Source organism: Petaurus breviceps, unplaced genomic scaffold (assembly GCF_028583685.1).
Source record: "Petaurus breviceps papuanus isolate PSGF00001 unplaced genomic scaffold, PetGlider_PUasm1.0 173, whole genome shotgun sequence".
Lineage (NCBI taxonomy): Eukaryota > Metazoa > Chordata > Mammalia > Diprotodontia > Petauridae > Petaurus > Petaurus breviceps.
In genome coordinates this window covers 318,461-334,867 of record NW_027185759.1, presented here as the reverse complement: position 1 = coordinate 334,867, position 16,407 = coordinate 318,461, and the positions used below count along the sequence as shown (strand labels likewise).

Genomic DNA, 16,407 nt, shown 5'->3' with positions numbered 1-16,407 from the left:
GCCTTGGCACAGGGGACTTGGGCAGGGGCTTGGGCACAGTGGTGGCTGGGCACAGGGGGGCCTGGGCAGGGGGCCCTGGGCCAGCAGCTGGCCAGAGCTGAGACCACTGAGGGGCCTGGATTCTCCCACCTCCCCCTACCCTGACTGCAAAGGCTAGCCCAGCACCCAGCCCCTCAGAGCCCACTCTCACTAACTTCCCAACAGAGCGAACCACAGGGAAGACGTGCCTGATGAAGGCGCTGCTGCGGTCTCAGGACAAGAGTGAGCAGCAGGTCTTGGCCATGGTGAGGGTTCTGCTTCAGTATGCCGAGGAGCACGGGGAGCTGCCTGCGCTGCTGAATGCCTGTTACACGGACAAGATCTACTATGGTGAGCACACGCAGGGGGCCCAGATGCAGCCCAGCCCCTCCTTGCCCTCCTTGGTCCTCCTTCTTCACTCTCCCCTCTGTAAAATGGGGGGAACAGAGAGACACGATTAGAGCATGAAAAGGGGTTTGTGAGCCCTTGAATGGGATACTCAGGGCCTCTGGTTTCCCATCTATAAAATGGGGAGATTGTGACAGGGCTTTGAGGAGAAGAAAAAAGCAGAATAGCAACAGTGGAAAATGGTTTTAGATCGGGCCAGAAACTAGATCGGGCTGGGACAAAATGCTAAGCCCAGAGCGGGGGAAGGGCCGCCCCCCTTTTGAGTCTAGGGAGGGGTCCGCTCTCCTGCTGAGTCTAGGGAGGGTCCGCTCTCCTGCTGGGGGGTGAGGGCTGCTCTCCAGTTGAACATGGTGAGATGGGACAGAAAAGACCAGAGCGGGCGAGGCCCTGGGCCTCTGAAAGTGGACCCTCTGGTCCCTTCCCTGTGTCCTCAGGACAGACAGCCTTGCACATCGCCATAGAGAGGGGCCTGCAGTCCACAGTCCAACTGTTGGTGGAAAAGGGAGCCCACCTGCGAGCCAGGGCCACAGGCTTGTTCTTCCAGCTGAACCCCACCAAAGAACAGTGCTTCTATTTTGGTAAGATGCCCCACAAGGCCAAGCTTGGGAGCCCTGGCCAGAGAGAGGACAAGGTTTGAGGTGGGCAGAGAGGGGGCACAGATGACCAGGCTCCCCCAGAGGCCTCCTCTCTGGGTCACGTTTCTCCTTGATTATTCCCCAAGAGGGGAGCCAGTATGGGACCTCTGGGGCCCAGGGGCTCCTGGGGCAGGACCCTCACAGGATGCTGGGGTCCTCTTCCAGGTGAGCATCCGCTGTCTCTGGCGGCCTGCACCCACCAGCCGGATGTGGTCAAGTTCCTCCTGAGCCAGGCTGACCCCTGCCTGGCAGAGGCTCGGGACTCCCTAAAGAACACAGTGTTGCATGCTCTGGTGCTGGGGGCCAGTGACCACCCTGGAGTTGCCGACATGTATGAGCTGGTGCTGGAGCTCAGTGAAGCCAGGCGGCTCAGGGACAGCACAGCCTCCAGAACCCACCTGGAGAAACTCCGCAACCAGCAAGGCCTGACCCCGCTGCAGCTGGCTGCCAAGGAGGGCCAGGTCGAGGTACCAGGGCCAGCTGGACCAATGGAGGGATGGCTTGAGGGAGGCCACTGCCGACTGAGCAGAGAGCTGGCTGCCACCCCCACCCCCCAACCCTGGGTGCTTCCTGCCATCCCGAACCTTCCTGGGGGAGGAGGGAGACATACCAGCCCTGGGCAGAGGGATGAGGCTAGGACAGGGGGAGGGGGCAGGGGCCAGGCTAGAACAGGGGAGGGGGAACAAGGCCGAAAAGACTTGGGCAGGGCTTGTTTCTTGTGTCCAGGCTGCCTTAATGCGGAGCATGGCTCATCCATGTGTGTAGACCCTGGGTCCACCAGCCTCTGGCACAGGAGGCGGGGGCAGAGGCAGGGCCCCAGGCCTCCACCCCAGCCCTGTGGGCTCTGAGACCCCAGGCACAGCCTGTCTCTGGCCTGAATTGGTACCCTGTATGCTGTGAAATGGTCATAGCAGCACCTACTGTGTGCCCCGCTGGGCTGAGCCCTCACAAATTCATCTCCTTTGATCCTCACAGCCACCCTGGGAGGGATGTGCTATAATGATCCTCATTTTACAGATGGGGAAACTGAGGCAGACAGAGACTGAAAAGCCCAGGGTCCCCCATGAAGGAAATGTTTGAGGTCGGGTTTGAACTCAGGTCTTTCCTGATTCCTGGCCCAGGGCTCTGTCTGCTGCAGCACCCCCTAGCCGCCCAAGAGAGCAAAAGGCCACAGGGTCCCGACCCCAGCGTCAGTCGACCTCAAGTCCCACCCTTAGGGCTAAGGAGGCCCCCCAGAAAAAGATGAGCCATTAAGGACTCTCCTCCCATGCAGACCTTAGGCAGGACCCTAGGGAGGAAATGATGAGGAAGAGATCTGCAGGTCCTAGTGGCCTGAAAGAAAGGCATTCCTTGGAACATCTCCCCCAGGACAGAAACAGTGAGTGGTAGGGGCCTTGATTTCAGTGCAGTGTGGGGGGATGGAGAATGCCTGAGAGACCAGGTAACCGGATGAGCAATAGAGGGGGAGACCCCCCCCAGGGGGCTTGCACTCAGTACAGACCAGCCAAGACAACAGGAAAGCGGAGGGGGCTCGTCTGGCGAATAGGTGATGAAAGCACAGGGCTAGGTCCATGGTGGCGGCTTCGACGCCACACCTTTGCATTTCTGGTCTCTCTGCGCCTGCCCCCTTCCACTCCATCTGCCCCAATCACTCTCGTCTGCCTGACCTCCGCAGAGCTTGTCGGGAGTGCGGATAGGGTGGCACTCCGAGCCTTGGCACTGACCCCCTGCTCCTCTGCCCCTCCTCCCTTCTCTTCTCTCCTCTTTGCCCCACCCTGTCGCCTTCCCTCCTCTTTCCTGCCCCTCCCCACTCCATGTCCCCTGCCTCCTCTGCCCCTCTCCTCTGGGCCAGTTGTTCCAACGCATTCTGAGCAGAGAGCTCCCAGTGGGTGACCCACTACACCACCTCTCCAGAAGGTTCCTTGAGTGGACCTATGGGCCAGTGAGCTGTTCTCTGTATGACCTGAGTGAGGTGGACACCACAGAGACTCATTCTGCCCTCAAGATGGTCGTGTCCAACCCAGACATGGAGGTGAGGGCCGCTGTCTGCCTGGGGCCGATGGCCTCCTGGGGCCCGCTGCCCTGGGCCAAGAGAAGCTGCTGGCTGTGGCCAGGTCCCAAGGGTGGCCCTGTGCGGGCAGCTTTACCAGAGAGGGGAGAGGGGAAGACAGAGGGAGGTCAGCCTGAGTGAAGGTGGCATTCAAGGCCTTTCTCTCCCCCTCAGAAAGCCTATGAGCTGCTGAAGGTGGAGCCCCTGCACAGTCTGCTACAATCCAAGTGGGCCTCCTTTGCTGGGCCCATGTTTGCCATCAGCACTGCCTGGTATCTTGTCTACATGGGGCTTTTCACAGCAATCACAGCCCAGCAGCCAGCGACCCTGGGGAGCCAGGTGATCCTCCCCATCCTAGGGCCCCAGGTCCCTCCCCCCTCCTCCCCCAGGCCCGCTGGCCCAGGGGTCCTCCCTCCTCCTCCCCCAGGCCCACTGGCCCCAGGTCCCTCCCCCCTCCTCCCCCAGGCCCGCTGGCCCAGGGGTCCTCGACCCTGCCTCAGTGGGTATGCCTCCCAGTGCCTTATTCTGGCCGTCTGGAGATCTCCTAGAGACCCTCAGGATGGTAGCCACATTTTAGGTTACAGTGCTGGGGAGATACAGCCCTGGCTTTGGAGAGTCAAAGCTTGCCCTGTCCCTAACCCCCTGGATAACACTGAGCAGCGTGGCTGATGATGTGGGATGGGAACTCGAGAGAGGTTGGGGCAGGATCCTGGGCCTAGAGACCATCTGCCACCTCTGCCCCAAGGGGCAGAGAGGAGCAGCCTGGGACCAGGGCTGGGCATGCACTCACAGTGAGGGGATGGAGGCTGAGCCAGCCAAGGAGACGGAGAAGGGGCAGGGAGATGGGCAGGAGAGGGAAGAGCAGGTCCAGAGAGCGCACCAGGCTTTGTCTGGGTGGGGATATTCAAGGATCAGGGCCAAGAAGAGGCCTCTGTGACTTTGCAAAGAGCAGGTGTAGATGCCAGGCTACATGGGGATGGCCAGGGTCTGGAGGAATGTAAATGAGGGGAGAAGGGTAAGTAAGTAATGAGGCTGGGCAGGCAAACCAAGGCAAGGGGACCCTCCTGGGAGTCCAGCATCCTCTGCTCCTGGCCAGCAGCCAGCTTGGGGCCTCTGTGGTGACCACATCAGGTGAGAGGGAAAGATTCAGAGAGAGAGGGGAGAGTCCCATTGACCCTGCTGACCACAGGGCTGAGACTCTGAAGGGACAAAACAGGAAAATGGCCAGGGTGGGGCGGCCAGGTAGCACAGCAAGTAAGAGCACCGGCTCCAGTGCTGAGAAGACCTGGAGATCGAATCCCGGGCTCAGACACTTAGCACCCACCCAGAAACACCTGGCCGTGTAACCTTGAGCAAGTTACTTAACCCCAATTGCTTAGGGGCGGCCAGGTGGCTCAGCGAGTAAGAGCACTGGCTCCAGTGTCGGGATGACCTGGATCAAAAAATCTGGGCTCAGACACTCAGCACCACACCCAGAAATAACTGGCCGTGTAACCTTGAGCAAGTTACTTAACCCAGATTGCTTAAAAATATATAAAAAAAAAAGAAAAAAGAAAATGGCCAGGGTAGTGAGAGAAGAAACTGAGGGAATGAAGTCCCAGCAGAGGAGAAACTGTGAATGGTGGCTGACATCGGAGGAGCCCAGGACCTGGACGCTGAAGAGGCCTGAGGCTCTGGGAGGCCAGGCAGGGAGCCAGGGGCCTGGTGTGAGGTCTGCCCCACACCCATCCCCTCCTTCCCTCCAAGGATGCCAGCTCTCCTCTCTGCCATCCCCCAGGAGTCCACTGGGCCTGCCCAGAAAACACCCTGGAGAACCGCTGGGCAAGTGTACATCTTCCTGTCGGCCGCCGGGATGCTAGTGAAGATGGTTAGTCTGACTCTGGTGGCCCATCAGCCCCAAGACCAGGCCTGGCCTGTCTGACTCAGCCTTTTGACTCTGCTCATCCCTGCTCCATCTAACTCCTGCCACAGCACCTGGCCCTCACCCTTCAGGGAGACCAGAGTCAGTGGCCTTCAGCAGGCTCTTGTTAAGTATCTACTTTGTGCTAGAAACTGTTGGCCAAGAAGAATGGGGCCCTGCCCTCGAGGAGCTTCTGTTCTCTAGCCAGCCAGTGCAGAGGGTGGGGTTAGGCCAACATCTGAGTGGTGGGAAGTGGGCACATGCCAAGTGGAGCTGGTGCTGCTTGTGTCTGAAAAGCCAGGACCGTGGACATGGGGGGAGAGGGCTGATGGGCACTGGGCCATCTGCTTCCCTACAGGGACTAGACATCATCTGGATGTGGCCCTTCCAGCTTCTGCCATTCCTTCTGAAAAGCTATTTCCATGTCCTTGGGTAGGTAAGGCAGTGACGGTGCCACACATTGGCAGAGGAGGGGGCAGCCTGGGGGAAAACTCTCTGAGAGCAGACAGGCAGGTGGGCAGACAGGTAGGTGAGCAGACAGGTGGGCAGGTGTAATGTTAATGGGATGTAAGATCTTCCCTGACCATTAATAGGCCTCAGGTGGAGCCCATTAAGGGAAGCTTGCTTGGGGGAGGTTTGCTTGTAGAAAGGTTCTCACACCTTTTGTTAATTTCTAATTAGACACTGAGTTAGAGGGGTGTGATGCCCTCTGTCTCTAAAAAGGGTATGTATACTCTGAGGCTGGCATTTTGCTTTGGGGGCTCACTCATTAGAAGAGTGTTCTTGTGATCTGACCAGATGAGACTCTTGGTAGCCATTACGGAGCTGCTGGCTTTGAAAAACCCAGATGTTGGAGCTTCTCACTGTTGGTCAGACAGTTAGATCTGTTGATCTGAGCCGATTTCTCAGACAGTCAGAGCCCTGTCTGTTGATCTTTATTTCTTTGCTTGTATTTTCTCTGAAGTTCAGGGTACTGACTTTTCCCCTGAACTAAAGAATGTAACTAAAAAGATGTTGACCCCTTAAACAACTATTTTCCCTATCTCTCCTCTCTCCCTCTCTCTTTCTCTTCCTCCTCTCCCTCCTTCCTCCCTCTGTCCCTCTCTGTCTCCCTCCCCCCTCTCTTTTTCCCCCTCCTGCCTTTCTCTGTGTCTCTCTCTGTCTCTCCATCTCTCCCTCTCTCTCCCTCTGCTCTCTCCCTCTCTCTTTTTTTGGAGGGGCAATTGGGGTTAAGTGACTTGCCCAAGGTAACATGGCTAGTAAGTGTTAAGTGTCTGAGGCTGGATTTGGACTCAGGTCCTCCTGACTTCAAGACCAGTGTTCTATTCACTATTCACTAGCCACCCCTCCCCTCTTTCTCTCTCCCTCCCTCTTTCTCATCCTTCCTTGGAGCCAAAGAAGCCTCTGTCTGCTTCTGCTGCCTGTCCCAACTCCCTGCCCAGTGTCACCCTCCCTGCCATGCCCTCCTCCACCCCTCCCTTTTCTCCTGCTTCTTTCTTAAAGTCTTTCTCAAAGAGAGGCATCATCTCTGGTCTCAGGGACCTCCCTATTTCTCCTCTGGCTTACTTGAGGGCAGGTGGAACTGTTCCCTGTTACTGGCACAGACACAGGCATCACCTGCTCACCTCCCCCCCCCCCATGGTCTGGAAGTCAGGCCCACTGTGGTCTCCTTGGCTTCTCTGTAGCACCTGTTGGCTGTGCTGAAGCCTCAGCCACAGGAGACCCTTAATGAAGCTTCCCCTATTGGGGATGGTTTGCCCAGAGACCTCTCAAAGAGTTAGCCCATCCCTACCATGCCATGGCCCAAGGCAAAGCGAAGCAGCCTTTGGATAAGAAGGAGGGGGAGAAGAGGAGGAGGGGAGGGGAAGAGAAGGGAGGGGAGGAGGAGGGGAGGGGAAGGGAGGGGGGAGGGGGGGGGAGGGGGGGGGTAGGAGGGGAGAGGAGGGAGGGGAAGGAAGGGGAGGGAAGGGGGAGGGGGAGGGGGAGCAGCACCTGGACTGGCTCTGTGGGCCCAGGGCCCTGGGGCTCTGGGCTGGGGCTGCTGGTGGGGCAGGCCAGGAATGGCCTGGTCTTCAGTCTCTTCCAGGCAGGGCTGGTGCTTTGCTCTCTGGGGCTGTCCTGGCTCCAGGCAGAGAACGTGGTGGTAGTGCAGGGTGTGGCCCTGGTACTTGGATGGTTCGGTCTGCTCTATTATTCTCGGGGTTTCCAGTTCACGGGCATTTACACGGTGGTCCTGCAGAAGGTGAGCCGGGAATCCCAGCGGGCTGCATCAGGTGCCTCCGTAGGCCCCGGAATGGCTCCAGCTCTGGGTCTCCACTATCCCATCCACCCTGGCCTGCCCTCCCCAAGGATTCAGGGGGTGAGCACTATGACCCCCCTTGGCTCACCAAGCCTGCCCTGCAGGCCGAGAGAGCAACAGGAACCCAAGATGGGTTTCATCGACGCTTCACCTTGGCCAGCGACTGGAGACTTGGGTCCGATTCCAACTTCTGCCAGGCCCCCCCCGCCCCCATTTCTCAGGGTATTGGGCAGCGCAAAGCTGAGATCACCTGTCAGTCAGTCAGTCAACAAACATCTATTGGGTACCTTCTGTCCAAACTTCAGCTGCCCCTCACATTAATGGACTGTCTCTGGGCTTCCTCAGATGATTCTCCAGGATGTGGTCAGGTTCCTGCTGGTGTATGTGGTTTTCCTGCTGGGTTTTGCATCTGGTGAGTACAAACCAGCCCTTCCCAGGGAGATATGAGTCTTCTGCCTCTCCCCCCAGCTCCATCCCCACACACACCCAAGAGGGTCATGGCACCCCCATGAGGGTGGGACGCTAGGAAGTTGGCTGATGGGGCAAGGGCTGACTGCCTGGGCCCCAGCGTCTGGGGGTATTTCTGTGTCAGTCAGTCAGCAAACATTATGTACCTACTGTGTGCCACTATGTTAAGTGCTAGGAATGCCAAAAGAGGAAGAGGACAGTCTCTGCCCTCGAGGAGCTCACAGTCTTATGGGGAAACAGCATAAGAACAGATATGTCCAAAGCGAGCTCTGTACCCAGTGTAAATAGGAAGTCATTCACAGAGGAAAGTGGCTGGAATTAAGACATAACAACATGAAACAGTGGTAACAGCAGCACTTCCTGCTGTGAACGTTTTACAATGATTAACACAGTTGGTCCTCGCTGGGAGGCAGGTGCTGTTATTATCCCCACTTTACAGAGGAGGAAAACGAGGTGGGCGGAGGTACCATGACTTACCTAGGACTGCCAGGTCCAGGACTCTATGGACTGTACCAGGGGAAGGCTTCCTCTAGAAGAGAGGATTTTAATGGGGGCCTGAAGGAAGTCAGGGAGGTCAGCAGTCAGACGAGAGGAGGGAGAGCATTCCAGGCACAGAGGACAGCCAGCCAGAGAGAATGCTGAGGACCAAAAGAGAGATGCTCATGGGCCAGCCAGGGGGCCAGGGTTTACTGGATCGAAGATGTTGGGGAGTCAGGTGTAAAAAGAATGGAAGGGTAGGAGGGGGTCAGGTGATGAAGGCTTTGAACGACACACAGAAGGTTTGGCATTTGCTTTTGGAAGTGATAGGGAGTCACCGAAGTGTGTCTGTGTGTGTGTGTGTGTGTGTGTGAGAAAGAGAGAGAGAAACATGGTCAGATCTGTGTTTTAGGAGTGGCTGAGTGGAGGATGGACTGAAGTGGGGAGAGACTTGAAGCAGGCAGGCAGGACCTCCCCCCCACCCCAGCAGCTGTTGCAATGCTCCAGATGTGAGGTGATGAGGATCTGCCACATCAGTGTGGGGGCAGTGTCCAAGGAGAGAAGGGAGGGTATTGGAGAGATGCTGCAGAGGTGAAATCGGCAAGAGATATTGAAAAGATGAAACAAACAGATGCTGCAGAGGTGAAATCAATGGGGAGGTTGCAAAGCTGAAATTGACAGGAGATACAGAGGTGAAATTGACAGGTCTTGGCACCATATTGGATATGGGGGGGGGAGTCCAAGATGATTCCGAGGGACCGTGAGGGTGCCCTGGACAGTAACAGGGAAAGCAGGAGGCGGAAAGAGGACAAGTTCTGGGGTTTGGATGTCTTGAGTTTATTATGTTACTAAACATCTGGTTCAAGATATTTGGAGGGCAGTTGGAGATGCAAAGCTTTAGGTCAGCAGGGAGTTTGAGGCAGGACAGGGAGACTGGAGAATCATCAGCATAGAGATGGTCATTAAATCCACAGGAGGTGAGATCACCAAGTGAACCAGGACAGAGCCTGAGGGGCACCCGTGGTCAGAGGGTGATCTGGAGGAGGGTCCAGCTAAGGAGACAGAGAAGGACCGGGCAGAGAGGGAGGAGCAAAGGCTGGGCAGGGGCAGGTGTCCTGAAAACCCGGAGAGAAGAGTCTCTCCAGGAGGAGAGAGTGGCCAACAGTGTCCAAGGCCACAGAGAGGCGGAGGAGAATGAGGACTGAGCAAAGTTCATTGTTTTCATGATTAAGGGACCATCGGTGACTTTGGAGAGAGCAGCTTTGGTGCAATAATGAGGTCAGAAGCCAAAATGTAAGAAGTTGAAAAGAGGCACCTAGTGTAACTGCCTTTTCAAGGAGTTCGGCCACAAAGGGCAGACAAGCTATCAAATGATACCAGGGACCCAGGGGCCATGGAAGTGGATTTTCTCAGGAGGGGGGAGACTTAGGTCTGTTTGTAGGCAGGAAAGGAGCCGGTGGTCAGTATGTGGCCTTTCTCTCCTCCCTCACGCCCCTGCTCACCCAGCCTGACCCCTGGGCCCGTGCTGTTCTCCCTCTCAGCCCTCTCAGCCCTGACTATCCAGTGTGTGGAGCCTGGCTATTGTCCCTACCGCAGCGTGAGGAGTGCACTGGGGGCTCTCTTCAAGCTGACCCTCGGCCTCGGGAACCTGTCGGGACCTGAGCACTCCAAGTTTCCAGTCTTCTTCCTCCTCCTCCTCATCACCTACGTGATTCTCACCTCCGTGCTGCTCCTCAATATGCTGATTGCCCTCATGACCGAGACTGTCAACGTGGCGTCCTCCAGGACTGAGAAAATCTGGCGTGTGCAGGTATGAAGCATCCAGTGACTGGGAAACTGACCCAGGACCTATCATCCCCACAGCTCAGCAGCAGAGGGTCACACTGGCCACTTTGTCTTTGCCAGGCCCAAGATCTGTGAGTGGGTGTGACAGTCAGAACCTGGAGGGGGTTCCTTTACTCTCCAAAGCCCCAGAGTTCTGTGGGTGAGCCACCTGCCAGGATCACAGCAGGCCCTGCTGCTCCTGGGCTCCCAGCCTGGGCTCTGACAATGGGCTGAGTGGCCTCCCATTCTTGACCTTAGAGAGCCATTACTATCTTGGACCTGGAAAGGTGTCTGCCAAAGACCTGGCGGTGGTGGCTTCAGGAGGGCAAGATTCACTTTAACCTGAATGTGGGGCTGACCCCAAACCAAGAAAGAGACCTGAGGATGTGCTTAAGGTAAGGGCAGGAGGCCTCCTCCAGGCTGGGCTAGGCTTAGCCCTCATAGGAGGAGGTAAGCCCAGGCCTTACCCCCACAAGGAACAGGTCGCCAGAGGGGGGGGGGGGGGTCATGTCTGGCAGGAGAGGCCTCCTGGCAATCAGTTGGTCAGCGCCAGCCCAGGCAGGGATGCTAGAGGGGCTTCCCTGCATGACCAGAGCACAGCAACACTCTTCCAAGGCCTGCCAGGCCAGGGAAGGTGGGGGATGTTGGGCAAGTCACTTCACTTGGGAGCTTTGGTGTTCCCATCTGTAAAATGGTTGTGATCCCTGCTTGGCCTTGAATGAGCAACCAAGGAGAATGAAGGAGCCTGGAGAGAGAGCCAGGGACCACACAGGACTCAGGACAGAGTGGGCTGCCCTGCTCACACCCCCTGAAGGCAGGCTCCACAGCTGGGCATACCCCATCTTTAACTTCTTTTCCTGTAGAGTGAATGAAAGGAAGAGGCAGACAAGGGCTCCTGGGAGGAACCAAGTCATGGGCATCAATGAAGACCCCACTGTCTCCCCAGGTACTGAGGCCAGAGCTGGTGGTGCCAGCCTGAACTGAGGAAGGGGGTTGGAAAGAGAGTGCCAGAGGCTCCCTCCTGTGGAAGCCTCTTCTGGCCATGGCCCCAGGCCTGCCAGGGAGGGCATTGGGGGCCTGGCACCCCCTAGGAAAGGCCAAGGCCTGATACTAGGACAGAAAGGAACCCTCTTGGCACTACTGTGGCCTTGCTGGAAGCCAAGGGTTCTAGAGCAGACAGAAGGACAGCCCCAGCTTGACTTGAGGAGACGAAACCTGGGACCCATCTTGTTTGTTGACTCAAGGATGGGATGCCTCCCACAGGAGATGCTCCTGCTGGAGTCCCCAAGTGGCCACACCCAACCCAGGCTTACCCGAACTGGGTATGTGTGGATAAAGAGCCATTTCCTGACATCACAGTGACACACATTTTCATAAATGGCTATGGTCCCTCAGGATCACCCAGAGAAGGGACAGGGCCAAGCTGAGGGCAGGTTAAAGCCAAGTGAACCACCTGGGATTGCTTTCTATTTCTGAATGATCTGTGTACCCTGAGCAGGAATGGCCCCACCCCTGGTACCCCATTGGGAAGAGGGGAGGTCTGGTACCTCCCACACCTGGTATACCATGGAGGGCATCTCTGGTACCACCCACACCTGGTACATCACCAGGGGCTCTGCTCAGGCAGCCAAACTCAAGTCACTGAGTAGTGACTCCCCCACTTCACATCTAGCTCCCCATTTATGGACCCCTTCTTTTTGCTATCTCATAACTCACTTGCTAAGTCTGCCACCCTGAGGGAATGAAGCCAATATGAAGGAGCGCAGGTGCCTAGCAGTTCCACCAAGAGATGCCAGCGCAGGCATCCTGTGGGCAGTGGAAATGCCCCCCACCCCCACCCTTCCTGGCACAAAGGTGCGTGACCCTTGTGATCCCAGGCCCTTCAAGGCAGCAGGGTGATGCAGTGAATAGTGCAGGGGCCTGGAGGCAGGTTGGAACCTGTCTCAGGTGATAGGCAAGTCCCTCACTAATAACACCTGCCCCCCTCCCAGGGTTGTGGGGAAGATGGAATGAGATGGCATTTGTGGGTCGCTCCGGAATACTAGCTAACAGGCAGAGTGGGCTCAGGCTGAATGGTTTAGACACAAGCTGGGATGTGGTGTCACAGCCAGCACCTAGCTCCCTCCTGCCAGACGGGTGGTGTAGACACAGATTGGGGAAGGGAGGGGAGCAGGGATTGTATGGAGGGCCAAGAATGACTCCTAGGATTTTGTGTAAGGCAAAGACTATTGTTGGGGGAGGGTGAAGGCAGAGCGTCCTGAAAGGAATGAATTTTATTTTTAAAAACACTGTTTCACCTCGACTTTGCGGGAAGATGCTGGCAAATACAGCCTTTCTTTTCTTTTCTTTCTTTTTTAAGATTCCTAAGATTTGGAAACACAAATGTGGGCTCAGTGGCTAGAGTTCTGGTCCAGAAGTCAGGAAGACTTGAGTTCCTATCTGGCCTCAAACCTAGCTGTGTGACCCTGGGAAAGTCACTTCATCGTTGCCTGCCTCGGTTTCCCCATCTGTAAAATGGGGAAACACCTCCCTCCCAGGGTCGTTGGGAGGGCCAAATGAGAAAATAACTGTAACATGCTTAGTACAGGGCCTGGCACATAGTAGGGGCTCAATAAATGGTAGCATACATTACTGTTGTTGTCGTCATGGTGATGATGACATCAAGCTGAGGCAAGCACCTCCTTGGCCCAGAGGAAGTCTCTTCTCCCTGGTCAGTCCTGGCCCCTCCCTCACCTGCTGCTCTCACTGCTTGGGGTCCTGGCTGCTCAGCAGCCACCCTGCGGGACAGCCCTGGGAATGGCCAGGCTACCCACACTGCATGGTTCCAGGCCGTCCTGGCCCCCCAGTGAAGGGGCCCTACCTTCCCCTTCTCACTCCATCCCATGCCCTGCCCTGGGCGGGCTCCCAGCAGGCCCTAGGGGCTGGACCCTTGACATGGTGAAGAAGACAGAGCTTAGCAGGTGGATGGACTGACTACGTAGGGAGAAGAGGTCGGGCAGAAGGTGGATATCTGGCCATCTGAGGCATCATGGGAGCGGGAGCACCCAGCAGCGAAACCTGCTCTGGTCTTCCCCCTGGAGAATTTACCATCTCCCTAGGGAGCCCCAAACAGCCTGAGTCACTCTGGTGACGCCCCTACCTAGCCCCAAATTCAGCCTCATCTCCCACAAATGTTCAGAGGTCGATTCCTCCTGTCTGTGGTCCCCCTGGGACTGAGCCCTGGTTAGATCCTGCTGCCCCTCCCTCGAACAGTGGATTTCTGTTGCGGTTCTAGGAGGCCCGCTCTGATCACCGGCATCCAGGCCCCTCTACCTGGCTGTGCAGTGAAGTGGGCCACACGTTGGCCCCTGTCCTCACCTTGGACAGCTAGTAAACACCTGCTGTAAGCCGTGTTCTGCTGTGCCCAGGACTGACCCTGACTGGGCTGGCTCACAGCAGTCAGGTTGAACCAGTCAGGGTCCCACCAGGAAGAGGGATAGCTCAGGGGAAGGACGGGTGCCAGCTCCACCCAGGCTGGGTACTCCAGGGGTGGATGGGAGAAAGGGCCAGCCCCAGGCTCCACCTCAATGCCCCCCCAAATGACACTGTCCCCACTGGGACAGTTAAAGATCCTGGGGGAGGGTTATGAGCCCCACTGGGCTTTCCTAGCCCACACAGGTAGAAGAGACACCAGTTCTATTTAAGGGTGCCCAGGGGAGGGGAACCCTCTACCATTCTCATGTTCAGCCTTTGACCAAATCCAAACATCACAGAACAAAACCCCTTTCTTCAAAAGATTCTGAAATGCTGTTCTTTGAGGGCTTGTGGTGGATTTGCCTTCCCTCTCCCCCAACCTTGCCACAGCCACATTTAAGGGGCTGATGGGGACAGGAATGAGGAACAAAATGTATGGGTGAGGCTGCAACCCTACCCAGCCTCCCCATCCTGCCTTCCTTGGCCTCTGACTTTCAAAGGCCCTCCATGGCTCCCATCCACAGGCTGCCTCAGCCTGCCTCCCAGCTTCCTTTACTGCAGGTTGGGGGCTGGCCCTGTGCAGGGACTCAGCCACCATCCACACTGTCACCTGAGGTACCTAGCGGGCCAGAAGGGACACCCCCTCACTATCATGGTGCCCACCACTTTAAGAATGAACAGTGATTTCTATGGAACAGAGGGGCTCCAATGGCCTCCCCCCCACCCAGCCAGGACAGACATGAGGCAGGATGTGGCCGGACTAGCCCTGGATCAGCTCAGGTTGGAAGTAATCCATACAGTGTTCCCCGAGGTCCCTTTACACACAGCATTTTGTCCTGGGGGAAGAGGCAGCCTGTCGGGTGACACCTACAGGTTCCCACTGGGTGCCTGTGAGGGCGTCTGTCCTCATAGACCAGACCCCCCCTCATCCCTGAGAAGCAGCTGCAGTCACACAGACTTTACACCCAGGCCTGTGGCTTGACTCTGGGCCTCCACGGACTCTGGCCTCCACGGAATGCCCAGAGCTCCTGTCCACGGATTTCAGGTTGTCTGAGAATCTTTTTTTTTAATGTATTTGGATAACGACATTCCAACATCGTTGAGTTCTTTTGCAATCCTATGTATTTATTTCATGCATTTAACATCATTTTGAGAAGGAGGCCAAGACAGAAAAAAGGGTGAGAATTCCTGTTCTGGGCCACGCTTCAGGGTCACTGGAACCTTGGGGACAAAGGCAGGGTTAACATGCTCACACAAACTCACACACACCATCATTTCAAACATAACATCATCATTAGCTAAAGGGATCCAACGTTCAGCAAGCTAACAGCTGTGTGGGGAATGTCAATATTATGGGCTCAACTTAGGGAACAAACCTCTTCCTGTCACCCTTTGACTTTCCAGGGGGCCGTGTTGGCCAGTTCCAGGCCTCCCTGTTGGGGATGGGGTTGTGCATGTGGAGGTAACCCTAAGTACAATGAAGAAGGCTGACCAGGTTACAGGCCAGGGAGGAGATAGGGGAGGCAGAACTGAGGTACCCAGAAAGTGCTTTTAGGACCAGAAAAGCAGGGCAGCCAGAGGACCCATTGTCCATGCTCAATTCCCAGGATGCAAGGACCTCACAGAGCACAGGCACCTGATACCTCTAAGCGACCATATAGATAGAGGCCAAGCAACAGCAGCAGCAGAGATGGCTGAACCTTGGAAGCAGCAGCACCAGCATCATGGTGAGTTGAGAGTCACTGGGCAGGACCCAGGGACACCCAGAGGACTGGAATATCCTTGGCTGTCCCAGGCAGGTAAGGGTCGGGTCACAGCCATCACTCAAAGCCCAAAGCCTGGGGGTCCTTAAACACGTCAGCATCTTCAGGCCTGAGAGACCCTGAGAAGGGCCTCATGCGCACTTCTTCAGGGGCATTGGAACGCCTGTCTCGGCTTGTCCCGTCTCTCAAAAGTGGAACCAGAGGAAAATTCTTCCAATGTTTCCCTGAAACTGAGGCAGGGAGGGGAAAGGTCATTCAAAGAGTCTGGTGCAGTGGTCCTGAAATGGCCAAAGGGATGGGCCACCCTCTCCTCCATGAAACCCCTGACACTTCTCCCCTTGCTGCTTGTGAGAGAACCCTCAGCTCCCTCTAGCCCTGCGGCTATGTCCTCAGCACCCCTGACTCACTGGCTCACCCAGCACGTCAGCTCTTCCCACCGTTAAAGCAGGTCATCCCTGCCTCCCTCTGAACCCGTGAAGGAGGAAAACATGGCAAATGGGAACAGGGAAGGCAGCTGAGACTTTCTTGTTCTAAGAAACTCCAGGGAGAAGAAAAAGCCCTCCCTGAGGGAGTGTGGGGCGGCCTCTCCTCTGACCTTAGAGCTTCCCAGAGGGGCCTAGACCAGGGCACTCAGGCAGGGAGTTGCCCAGCCCCAACAGTACAGAAAAGGCAATTGGACCAGGTCTTCCTAGGCCCCAAGCCAGCTACCGGTCCCACTAAACTACACAGCTTCTCATTGGGATTAAACTAGGAGAGTGACCACAGCACGCAGATTTGACCCAAGAGCTCCCAGAGACCAAAGCCAGACAGGAAACCCCCCACCACCCACACCCTCCAAGTAGTCTCTTTGTGGGAGTCCGTTCGTGGAAGGATGGCCCAGCCAAGCTTGGGCTGGGAATGGGCTACAATCTTACTGGACTGAATAGGAATGAATGTGAAGAGTGCAGAGCAGCACCAAGGGGGGAGGGGAAGGGGAGCCAGCTGCTGAGGGGGGGGAGGGGGGGGGGGACAGAGAGGGGCGGGGGGGGGGGGGGGGGAGGGAAGCCAGACAAGGGGCGAGCACAGGGGACGGCGTCGGCGGCAAAAAAAGAAGAAAGGAGCGACAGGAGAGG

At 56.6% G+C, this 16,407-nt stretch overlaps 2 protein-coding genes across 2 annotated transcripts in view; one reads left to right on the top strand and one right to left on the bottom strand.

The window, feature by feature from the left end:
- The window catches only part of LOC138157908 (transient receptor potential cation channel subfamily V member 3-like), a 14,844-nt gene extending 1,916 nt beyond the window's left edge, over nucleotides 1-12,928 (top strand). Inside the window, exons 3-16 of the mRNA XM_069083677.1 lie at nucleotides 205-369; nucleotides 861-1,004; nucleotides 1,227-1,528; nucleotides 2,914-3,093; nucleotides 3,286-3,450; nucleotides 4,858-4,978; nucleotides 5,083-5,231; nucleotides 7,140-7,292; nucleotides 7,403-7,570; nucleotides 7,656-7,722; nucleotides 9,797-10,065; nucleotides 10,338-10,474; nucleotides 10,943-11,025; nucleotides 12,849-12,928. Coding sequence (XP_068939778.1) covers nucleotides 205-369; nucleotides 861-1,004; nucleotides 1,227-1,528; nucleotides 2,914-3,093; nucleotides 3,286-3,450; nucleotides 4,858-4,978; nucleotides 5,083-5,231; nucleotides 7,140-7,292; nucleotides 7,403-7,570; nucleotides 7,656-7,722; nucleotides 9,797-10,065; nucleotides 10,338-10,474; nucleotides 10,943-11,025; nucleotides 12,849-12,928 — 2,183 coding nt within the window. The remainder of the gene's footprint in view (nucleotides 1-204; nucleotides 370-860; nucleotides 1,005-1,226; nucleotides 1,529-2,913; nucleotides 3,094-3,285; nucleotides 3,451-4,857; nucleotides 4,979-5,082; nucleotides 5,232-7,139; nucleotides 7,293-7,402; nucleotides 7,571-7,655; nucleotides 7,723-9,796; nucleotides 10,066-10,337; nucleotides 10,475-10,942; nucleotides 11,026-12,848) is intronic.
- Nucleotides 12,929-14,958: 2,030 nt separating this feature from the next.
- Nucleotides 14,959-16,407, bottom strand: part of TRPV1 (transient receptor potential cation channel subfamily V member 1) — a 27,696-nt gene continuing 26,247 nt past the window's right edge. The window contains exon 16 of the mRNA XM_069083676.1: nucleotides 14,959-15,525. Within this exon, the coding sequence (XP_068939777.1) occupies nucleotides 15,353-15,525 (173 nt within the window). The 3' untranslated portion in view covers nucleotides 14,959-15,352. The remainder of the gene's footprint in view (nucleotides 15,526-16,407) is intronic.